Source organism: Nymphaea colorata, chromosome 12 (genome assembly GCF_008831285.2).
Source record: "Nymphaea colorata isolate Beijing-Zhang1983 chromosome 12, ASM883128v2, whole genome shotgun sequence".
In the NCBI taxonomy this organism is placed as follows: Eukaryota; Viridiplantae; Streptophyta; class Magnoliopsida; order Nymphaeales; family Nymphaeaceae; genus Nymphaea; species Nymphaea colorata.
This window is the reverse complement of record NC_045149.1, coordinates 21,348,529-21,360,361: the sequence shown is the minus strand read 5'-3', so window position 1 is coordinate 21,360,361 and position 11,833 is coordinate 21,348,529. Positions and strand designations below refer to the sequence as shown.

The 11,833-nt window shown below is 40.7% G+C and overlaps 1 protein-coding gene across 1 annotated transcript; it reads left to right on the top strand.

Annotated features, from left to right (window-relative positions):
- The first annotated feature begins 2,086 nt into the window (after nucleotides 1–2,086).
- LOC116265684 (heat stress transcription factor A-1-like) lies at nucleotides 2,087–11,685 on the top strand. Its single transcript, XM_031646484.2, has 2 exons — nucleotides 2,087–2,731; nucleotides 9,812–11,685. The coding sequence occupies exons 1-2, from the start codon at nucleotides 2,507–2,509 to the stop codon at nucleotides 11,087–11,089; spliced, it is 1,503 nt and encodes a 500-aa protein (XP_031502344.1). The 5' UTR covers nucleotides 2,087–2,506; the 3' UTR covers nucleotides 11,090–11,685.
- Nucleotides 11,686–11,833: the final 148 nt, after the last annotated feature.

The following is an 11,833-nucleotide window of genomic DNA, read 5'->3' as shown; positions in this document are numbered from 1 at the left end:
CATGTACATAAGATGTCACATATTTGAGTGCCTTTGATTATGCTTGAAGCATATCTAAGTTTCAAATGAGTAACTCTCACCGAAGCAACTGTTGCACAAATTGTTGAGCACGTTTCTAAGGTGTGAAACAAATGAAACATGAACTTTATATGAAAGTTTCAATGTCATTGGGTAATCAACAAATATTTAAGCGATGATAATTCGGGGCAAAGATTATGTAAGAAAGTCATAATTTTGATCAAAATATAAGCTATAGAAAGCTATGCATATGTGCCATTGTCTGTGACTAAAAGTCATGTGCAGTTAGGTAATTAGCCTTCCAATCATTGGAACCACCCGTTTCAGATAGAGTTGGCTGCTAAGTAGGACCAAGCAACCATTTGTCCAATCGGAATTGGGTCGGGTATTGGACTGTGTCAGACCCGGATCTGCCATATTCAGCTTTCCACATGAATCCTAGAAATCCTAAGGCCGTGTTTGGTAGTGGCCGGATTTCAAGGTGAGATCTACGCTTTTAGCAAACAACGGATCTCAAATCTGAGATGAAAAAATCTGAGATGAAGCGCGGGAAATTCTCGCGGGAAGCAGAAGAAGCAGAAGGACCATTTCAACAGCGTGCAGGAAGAAAACAGACACAGAGAGGGAGAGAAGAAAAACAGAGAGAGAGAGAGAGAGAGAGAGAGAGAGAGAGAGAGAAGAACGACAGAGGAAGAGTCCAAGAAAAAAATGTTGAAACACTCCATTTGGTCTAGGGTTTCTTCGATCGAAGTTTGAAACCTTCGATCCACTAAAACCCTCGACGAGGGTATGTAAAAATCCCTCGCCGAGGGTTCTGCATGATCTGAAAGAACCCTCGATGAAGGTTCTGAAAAAAAATCAGAACCCTCGACGAGGGTCTGGCCAGACAGCGCGCGCGCCCTTGAGAGAGAGAGAGAGAGAGAGAGAGAGAGAGAGAGTCTGCACCGCCATGGCCATGCCTGCAGCCTGCCTTCGAGCTTCCCGTTGAGGTCGGGATGAGAGTGAGAGGGAGCGAGAGAGAGAGAGAGAATGTCTTCGTATTACAGAACGGGCGGGCTTTCAAACCTTCGGTTTTCAAGATGCCAGGATCTCAAATCCTGGGATCTTAAATCACCGGGCTAGCAAACGCTGCCTAAACGAAATGACAGGAAAATCATTTACAAGATTTGCTGACAAGCAAGTAAACATAAACTTTATCTAGAAGTTGTATAACAAATGTATAAATGGCCTTGAAATTTTTGGCATACGCATGATCGTTTTAGAAATTGTTAAAGGAAAAAAATAAGATAATTTTGATCAAAACTGGCCTAAATCTTTCCTTCATAATGTTTATGATATTAGATGAATGTCTAACCTTCAAGAGGACAAGCAATTTGTTCTATCGTTTTTAGTAACTCCCACTGTCAAGTACATTCAAATTCAGCAACCTGAAGTTTTATATCATTCCTTGATTATGTTTATGTCAGTTTCATATATGCTAATTATCAAACCGGTTGGTCTTTTATGATCTAATTCTAAAAATTTAAATGTTATGACATACTGAAGCTGGTCACATTCATTGATGCAATGAAAATCATTCAAAACACGCCTCCTTCTATAACCAGATCTAACATATTCAGACGTCACAACGAAGAAATTATTATTGGTTAACTCATACGGACAAGTTTATTTAATGTGAACCGCAAAGAATTCAATGATGAAAGAAGTATCAGACTCAACAATTAAGTAAGAAGCAGTATCTTGTACAGCATAATCCTTAAATGCAACATAATGTGGGTGAAGTTTTTAAGGGGCCGTTTGGTTTGTCCGGTTAATTAATGGAGCTTTTATTTTCCTTTAAAATATCGCCTTATATGTTAATTCAATATTTTAATATATTTATGCCCTGAAACCATATCCCGTATTCGGAAATTTCGAAGTAATTAATGTGATTATTAATTATTACTTTTTTAGTTTTTACCGGTCTGAAGACGGCAGATTTTTATTTGGGAAGATTTTTTTTTATCTTTAAATTTGCATAATAAATATCACAAGGTTTTCCCGGTGCAGGAGATCTGTGGGTGCTGACTCCGCACCCAACCGGTCGTCCGGCCCGGGCCACAAGGCCGTCTAATTTTCCAACTCAAAGGGTAAGACCGGGATTCCGTCAGTTTGTACGCGGCACCGCAGTGTTAGGTCCGGCCTTCCCCTCCCCGGTCATCTGGTGTTCCACCTTCCGCAATTACTTTTATACCCGTAGCTAACTAAATCCTCTTCCCCTTTTATCTCCGCCTCCCCTGTATCTTCTCCCCAGAGCACGATCCCCTGCTTCCCGCCGTAACTGTACTCCCGCTCTCGTCTTCCTCAGAAAACCGGAGTTTCAGAGTAACGGGAAAACCCTAATTCTTTCTTGCACGTGAATTGACGCTTTGACAGGGGGAATAGCGGCCGCGTTGGAGATGAGGTGTTAGGGTTTGGGGGAGGAGAACTGGTGGGGTGTGGGGGAAGGATGGAGTCGGGAGGGCACGCCGGACTTGGCGCCGGCGCGCCGCCGCCATTTCTGAGCAAGACGTACGACATGGTGGAGGACCCCTCCACCGACTCGATCGTGTCGTGGAGCCAGGGGAACAACAGCTTCGTCGTGTGGAACCCGCCCGAGTTCGCCCGCGATCTCCTCCCCAAGTACTTCAAGCACAACAACTTCTCTAGCTTCGTCCGCCAGCTTAACACATATGTGAGTTCTGACTCCGCCGCATGCTTTCATTTCTTGTTCCATTTATTTTGACGGTGTCGGTTCCGGTGCTTGATTACTGTGGTTCTATTCGCGAGGTCCTTCTGCTGTGCCTCTGGTAATGGTTTAAATTACGATGGTTTGATTCGTTTCAATGTGGTCCCGGTGTTGTCGGCCGTCTTTGTAGATTTTGACGTTGGGTTGCTTGTGCTTGACTGGAAACGATGATTCGGGACAATCCTTTTTGTTTGTTAAAAGTTGCTTGGATTACGACGTGTGGCCTTGAGAAGGGATTCTTGCTCCTCCTTTTGCGGAATGAGGCGCATATCTATAGGGGGTTATAGGGCTTAGCTGTAAGATAGAAAAAGGAATTTCACCATTTTACTTTATTTTATTTTTTCGTGATAGACAGAGGGGGCTATACAGCAGATCAATACTAGTTGCGAGTAGGATTAGCGGTGTATGCTGTACAGAAATGTAGTTATTACCTCTACTCGGAAGCAGACCTGATGGTTTAGTAGTATCCAGAAAGGCAGGTGGTAAGCTGTGAGGTTCCAACAAAGGATTGCTGGGAGATGGCCTCCCTAATTTTATTAAAAAAGATATGATATATATACAAGGAGCACCACCAAAAAAATGGGGATGCAAAACACGCATCAGCAGTAGCATGCCCCAACTATCAAGCCGAGTAGCTCAAAAACTAAAACAAGACAGTAGGAACTACACTGCTACTCTCACCCAAAATAGGCAACAGCGCAAACCATAACAATGATGTATCCCCCCCCATCATCCCTGTAATCTCGGTAGCCATGTCTGTTCAAAATGGTGCCAGCCTTCAAGGTGGGAAAGCCATCCAAAAAAGTCAAATTCTGTATCTCCTTAGCAAGATCCTGCCATCTCTCTGGCACTCGGTGCTTTCCACTCTTCATGCTTTTAAGTCTCTTCTTTGCATTTCTGTTTTGCATAATAACTGTTCTCCCAACTCTGCCCCCACCTTCTTGTAGCAGAGTTCAGAAGCTCCAATTCCGCTGTATCATTCCTTTCACTAGCCCATACCGACTTCCACTTCAGCTGACTTTCTCTAGTGCTGAACCAGATCGAGAAAACCTCCCTGGCCCTGCCTCTACATTAGGTATCAAAATTTGAATTTCACTGGGGTCCATTTCTATCTCCTCATTTCTACAACAGATAGCACCTGAGTTTACCCAGACATTCATAAGAATCCTATCATTCACCTCCCAATTCACACTTTTATAGCTGTCACAGACTCACAGCACATGGTCCAAACTTTATGTTTGATGTTATTGAGAAGAAGCGTTTCTTCATTCTCATGATACCCCAATTTCTGGATACCCATAATTGCCACACTACCAATTGAAAGGTTATAGCCCAGCACTTTTGAAGCCATGGTAATTTCAAGGGCGTCTTCATCCATAGCTGAAATTCTTTATAAATGTTAGACCATGGAATTCTTTTACTATCAAATTTACCAATCACCTAGCTCCACACCTGTTTGGCACATGGACAGCTGATGATGACATGATAATTCGATTCCTCAGCTCTCTCGCATAGAGTGCACTTCGCGAACTGGCAGCCCCATCTTTGGATTCTATCCATTGTGGGCAGGCGGATATGGCGTGCAATGAAGGAGAACCAGCTGCTTTTGAAGGGGCATCATGGTTCCATATCATTTTCTTCCAAGATTGATTCTCGTCTCGAGTTCTTAAGTCTTAGCTTCTTCCAAACATCTTTCCCTTTGATTGTAGCCTTATCTTCCACCATCCTTATCTTCCACCATCCACTCTAACTGATCTTTATTGCTGTTCAATTGCAGCCTCTCAAGGATGCTTTGCACCCTAGCATTGCACATGGACTCATAATAGGACCTTGCTTGTGAAATAGATAGGCCTCGGTCCTGTCTCCATCTACTAAACTCCTCTACATTATTCTCTTCCATCAATATATGGTTATCCCAACGATCTGTCCAGAACTTAATAAAAGTTCCGTCACCGATCTTCGACTGAACTTTTGCTTCTATCCAATCTCATCCCCGCCCAAGACTATGCCACACCCATGATCCTTTCGACGAGTATTTAGCTATCCATAGGCTTTTATGAGGGGCCAGGTACCTTTGGTTCAGCCTTGTGCGGATGTGAGATTCTTTGTTAAAAATATCGCACACTCTACTAGCCAGGAGAGCCCGATTGGACTCTTTTAGAGGTTTTATAGAGCCCGATTGGACTCTTTTAGAGGTTTTATACCTGCCTCTCCTTCTTCCCTTGGTTTGGTTATGTTCTTCCAAGAAATCAGGTGGAGACCTCTTTGGGCATTGCAGGTACCCCAAAGGAAGAGAGCCATGCTTCTTTCTAGGATGAGAATCACTTTTTTGGGAATACGAAACACCATCATTCAATATATTGCAATTGAGAACAGGTTGTGTTTGATTAAACACAATCTTCCCACGTAAGACAGCAATCTGGCCTTCCAGATTGCCAGTTTCCTTTCAAACTTATTGATGAGGCCTGTACACATGCTCTCCTCCATCTTTCCCATGAACAAGGGTACAGCTAAATAGGACATAGGCAGCGATCCTTCTTTCCAGCCAGTCACTACAATCAGCCTCTGTTTTTTCATATCACTGACATTTAACAAAACTGCAGCAGTCTTCTCTTTGTTCATAAGGAAACCAGCTTTCATCTCCATTTCTTTGAATAGGGATAAGATACCTTCTACCGATTTCTTGGAGGCCTTTTATTCTCTTCAGAAATCAAGGCTGTTCTGCTTGACTGGAACAGGGGCTTTTGGTTGGGTGGAGGATGTTGCATGTGAAGGGTAAATCATGTCGCTGGCATAAGTCGCTTGAGCAGGCATCTTACTCGTAACATTTTTCTTCGAGATTAAACTGGAAAGAAAGTGAAATCGAATTGAATCAGAAATCTATATGTTTGCCTAAAACCGGTGGTGGGTTCAGGAATCTAAAATAACATGCAATAAGGGACACTGTATGAAAGTATATGAGTTGTCAACTTGTCATAGGTTTGCCTAAAAGATTAGCAATTGCCGATGTCTCTAAAAGTTTCACTGTCATTCAACTCAACTCCATGTTTAAGACACAACAAAAATGCCATAATGTAGAATGAATCTATACACCAAAATCTTCTTCCTCCTCCATTGCGGAAACCTAGTATACAGTTAATTCACAGACAAGGATTCTGGTCTAATGAGTAAACCCTGAAACAATAAGCCCAGTTGAAGGAAATCAAATTTTCAACAGGATTTCAAGCAGCCAAGTCCCACAAATGAAGATCAAAATTCAAATCATAGAAATGTTTCTTGGACAAGAACACATGAAGATAACAACACTCGTATATATTGAGCTCGTAAGGGTACCTCGCAATTCAAATGTGTCTCTATGGCTGAAAAACGAGCGTGTTTTTGGGCCATCATACTTTTTGGTACATGTTCACTTGCATCACATACACACGTGCTCTTTGAACTGTGGAATAAGGTCACCCATAACACGACTCTCCCACTTGAGTTACACCCAGACCATGCAATGAAATGAGTTATAACTTATAAGCAACAATATTGAAACCTTTGGCAGCCAAAAAAAAACGAAAAGGATTGCCTAGGTGCACATACTGGAATGTTTGGCCTGTGCATGCCTTGGTGCCAAATACTAGCCATCTGGGGGATGTTACTGACCGTGTCAGGTGGGACTGCACATAGGAGATCAATAGCTGACAGGGTCCACAGCTCCCTATCCTCATCTGTTCCTTTCTGTTGCAAGCACTGCCATTACCTATGAGGATATTTACATACATATGTCATGCAATGTGCAAACAAGCAAGATCTAGAATCTTCTCTTCCTAACTAAAGAATTGACACACAAACTCAATAGCTTATAGATTGAATTTGTGTTTTTATTGCTCTCAGTTGTCAAAATGCCACCTGATCCAGGGTTGAGTGGGTTATATCAAGCTGTGCTTCAAACCAGCAACGAGTTGTTGAATGTTGACTGTTCAATTCATCGGGCTAGTCGTTGGTCAGCTGACTAATCCTTCACACACAATTGCTATGCATATTGATACATGCTTCTTTGTATATTTTCATATGGTTTCCTATTTATTTGTGTGTGTGTATATATATATATATATACACACAAAAAACACGTTTTTTTTGCGATAAATTAAATGGCTGTTTAAAACTTAAAAAAACATGTTTTTTTTAAATGTCAAAAACGAAAGAAACGTGTTTTTTTCACTTTTTTCATTTTTTTTTCAGTTTTTTTAATGCCAAACAGTTTTTTTTTTATTTTTTATTTGTTGCAGATCTACTTATCTTGTGATGTTTGTGTTATTAGTTTCTCACTTATTTTATTTTTCTCCCAGTTTTAGTTTTTTAAAACTTTTAAAAAATTTACCGTATTTTTTCCGTTTTTTTCAAGCTCGCCGTATTGTACCTGAAAAAAACGTCGTCGTTTGAAACTCTGAGACGTTATTTATGACTATGATATGTATGTAATTATGTATTCACACACATGTACATACATTATATATATTTATAGTCAAACAACACGGACCATGTCAGACTGGTCAGTCCTTTGGACTAGTCCTGAATAGTCTTAAGGTCTTGGATGACCTATTCTGACTTCTGATTTTGACAACTTAACACACACACACACACACACACACATTGTTAGACCAGATCCAATTAAATGGGTCTCTTGTTTCTTTACTGAGTGTTTGCATCTTACTCAATTTTAGCAATGTTTGGGTCTGGTGGATTAGTTAGGAGGTTTGTGGTAAACCTGCCTCAGTAAGTGATATATACTGAGTCAGGGGACTAACCTAATCAGGAATGAAGGCACCCGTTTAGAAGCTGGGCTTTGGAGTGTGTGCATAAGAAGGAGGCGAGAGTGAGTTCTTTGTTAGCAGTATATATAATTTGTCACAAAAAACGGGGACGGGTATTAAACGGCGAGGAAAAAAACGGGTATAATACGACAAAGTTTTATATATCGGGAATAAAACGGGAAAAGTTCGGCAATTTTTTTTTAAAAATTAAACATTTAATACATCTTAAAAATTATAAAAAATAATAATTAATAAAAAAACGGCAAAAAAGGGGAAAATAACGGCAAAAAAGGGAAAATAACGTATAATACGGGTATTAAAAGGGTATTATACGCGTTTTTTGTTTTTTGACCTTTTAAAAAAAAAAACGGGAATAATACGGGTATTATACGGCACAACTGTTTTTGGCATTAAATACGCGTTTTTTTTTTTAAAAACGGCGTTTTTTGTGACTATATATATATATATATATATATATATATATATATATATATATATATATATATAGAGAGAGAGAGAGAGAGAGAGAGAGAGAGAGAGAGAGTCCAAGAAAGTGTAGAAAGAGCTATATCCTTACTTTTCACACTAGAATTTTAACTTTTGAGGAATTACCATGTCCAACAAAAAATAAAAAGATGAGCATCGGATGTACCAAATCCTGGATAACTAAGGGGACGAAACCAGTGAGTAGTTGATCAGCAGCAAGTAGGCCTTTCGAGCTCTGATGGGAGGGACTGGTTGGCTGACCAGCGACGAGCCTGACTTACTTGCCTTTTAGGATTATCACGTGAAGTTTCCAAATAATATCATTGTCATTGAGGGTTCACTACAAGTCCTCACTCTCATCCTCCATCATCTCATTGCCTCACCAGCCCAGCAGCCTTTTGATAAATTCTTTATGATGGTTCCTCAATGCAAAACCAATCTGGTCAAGCCTAAACCTTAGTACATCATTCTGGTTGAAACTTGAAACTAGTATGCCTGCATATAAGAAGTTCATTGTAAGATGTAATTTGGCCTTCGAGGAGTTCCAGGAAAAAACTGTGGCAATCATCCCAGAGATATTCATAAACGGATAAAGAGAAAAAAAAGAAAAAAAAAATTACTGGGACTGTCAAGGGACAGTAGGAAGCCAACAATCAAATTGGGAACCCTCAGGGAAGAGTTCAAACGGGAAGGATCTCCATTATGGGCTGTGCAGTTTCCATGGACGGTCTGAGGCTTCCAACCTCAAGGCTGGGGGGTTTTGCTGCTGAATCTGCAAAGCTGAGCAACAGAGGAGGGGATGTGTGCGTGAATGTGGTATCCAAATATGCTGCTTCTATTTCATAGGGTGCAGGCCACATTGAGTATGGAGTCTAAGGCCAATTTCAAAAAAAAAAAAAAAATGGTGCTGGTATATGTATATATACATATATATATATATATGTATATATATACACGCACACACACACCTGTGTGTGCATGTGTGTCACTGGCCCACCTCACCAGCAACGTGCTGATAAACTTGCTGCCCTATCTCAGGGACGAAGAGCATTGATGCCGAGGCTGATCAATGAAGAGGAAATTTTTAAACTCAACCCTCTTTCCTCGTATCCATTAAAATATATTATTAATTTAACCTAGAAAAAGAAAAAAATAACTCATTCAACTATGTCCAAGTCCAAAGTTGGACAAAATGAGACCTGGATTCATGGATCACATGTAATATGGGGTTGACCATCTTGAGGGCGAGTCTAAACTTGCATCTGTGTCTAGATATGTAACATGTACAAGTCTGTGTGACGGCTACTTTCTTCAATTAAGTGGATTTTGGAATATTTTGGTTAATATCCTAGGTGTCGATCTTAGGAAGAGTGTTCCTCTTGGGCTTTTGGATCTACAACGACTAGCTTGTAAATGTAACCCAGCATGTCCAAGGAATGTGAAGACTCAATATGTCATCTTGGCAAAATTTTACTGCCTTCAGAAAGGCTTGACGGGATGGGCTTATGAAGAATAATTTGTTGTTATTGAGATGCACCCGTTTGTTTATCATGCTATTTATTTTTATATTGATTAAAAGGATGGTCATGACTCAAAAAAGGTGTTTTATTTGACTCATTAGTCTGGCAATCTTCCATCCCCTATGGTAACCATCTATATGACATATCAAGTTCTAAACTCAGACGAGTTATCCTTTGGTTGATTTGTGCTTGACTCCTAAGTATCTTTTTCCTACAAGCAGGGTTTTAGGAAAGTTGATCCTGATAGATGGGAATTTGCAAATGAAGGGTTTATAAGAGGTCAAAAGAATTTGTTAAAGACTATTTCCAGGCGTAAGCCCATACATGCCAATGCTCAGCCACAGCAGCCACAAGGACAGAGTGCATCTGTTGGTGCATGTGTTGAGGTTGGAAAATTTGGGCTCGAGGAAGAAATTGAGAGGCTTAAAAGGGATAAGAATGTCCTTATGCAAGAGCTGGTTCGACTGAGACAGCAGCAGCAGACCACTGATCACCAGTTACAGACATTAAGTCAGCGCCTCCAAGGGATGGAGCAAAGACAGCAGCAGATGATGTCATTCCTCGCAAAGGCAATGCAGAGTCCTGGTTTCTTGGCTCAGTTGGTGCAGAAGAATGACACTAATAGGCGCATAGCTGCAGTAAACAAAAAGCGCCGATTGCCAAAGCAGGAAGGTGATTCAGATGGTGACCACACTCCAAATGATGGACAAATAATTAGATATCAACCTGTTAATGAGGCTACAAAAGCAATGCTCATGCAGATACTTACCATGGGGTCATCTCCTCGAATTGAGCCATCTTCAAACCCCCCTGATAGTTTCTTGATTGATGGTGTTCCATCAACTTCTGAAGGATTTGAGAATGGAACTTCAAGTCAATCATCTGGCGTAACCCTTGCAGAGTTGAAACCAACTTCTGGGCTTGAACATGGGCCTGCCACAACAGGACTTCCAGAGGTTTCATCATCTATTGTGCTCCCAGAGATCGAAACGTCAGCTTGTGTGTCTGACATAGTTGCAAGCTTGAGTGAGCTACATGACTCAAATGTAGTTTCTGGGATGTCTGAATCTCTGACCCCAGGAGAGACAATGGTTAGTGTTCCAGAATTCCCTCAGGTGTCTGGATTGATTCCAGCAGGGGGGGCAGTTGATATTGCAAGTGGAACATATGTGGCTCCAACTACTGAAGCAGGATATATTGATCATATTCCAATTGACGGTTCCATGCCTATAGCAGCAGATAAATTCTCTCCAGATGTTGATGCTGATATTTTGTTTGATGGAATGTCTATGCTGCCAGACATAAGTGATTTTTCTTGGGATCAGTTACTTCAAGGATCACCTATCCCAGATGAAATTGAGGTCGATTCAAGCACCCAGGATGCTGCTGCCAGCACAAATGGCCCTGGATCAATACCGAAGGAAAATAAATGGGACAATTCCAACATGGAGCAGCTTACTCAACAGATGGAACTTCTCTCATCAGAAACAAATGGGTGAATCTTTTGAGTATATGAATTTTGTGGGTTCTCAAGATATAACATCCCTTGATGTAGTATCCCTCTCGAAAAGTGGCAAAGTGCTAATAGATTTTTCTGGAAATTACTGCCAGTGGTCATTAAAGACACCATGCTCTCATATTTGCGGCTTCTTTCTAGTTAAGAGTGTCAAAAGTCTGCAAGCAGCTTTGCTAGGTATAAATGACCAGAGTGCACCCAACTGCTTGCTTTACTAGTTCATCTTGCTAGGAAGGGAGGGGCAGTGCTATAAGGGTGTACAAAGATATGTGTTAGTTCCCATTGTGCAGATCACTTATTTCATTTGTTTTGAACAGTTGAAGTTTGTTCGAGTTGCCCGTGACTAATTAATAGCCTCTGGTGCTGATTCTCTAGCATGTTATCATATTGCTAACGGGGAAAGTAACATCATAATCTTTAGTATTTTCTACCTTACTGCTGTACTTCTGCATTTTTCAGATTAGTTAATTCATTTAGTTTAAATAGTTGAAATTTTGGTTATGTGCTTCTCTATTTTGTTGTGACATTGACTCAAACTGTTGCAGTGTTCTGATTTTATGGAGTATTATTGCAAACAAACCTGTGTTTGTCTAGTATTGGTATCCTGTTTTGTCAAACAGATTCAACTAATAAGATGGCATCATGATATCCACTTCCTGTTTCATTGTGATCTATTCTGTTCACGTAAAAGTTGAGGCCTTTAGTTTCATTCAGCTTAGGGGCTTTC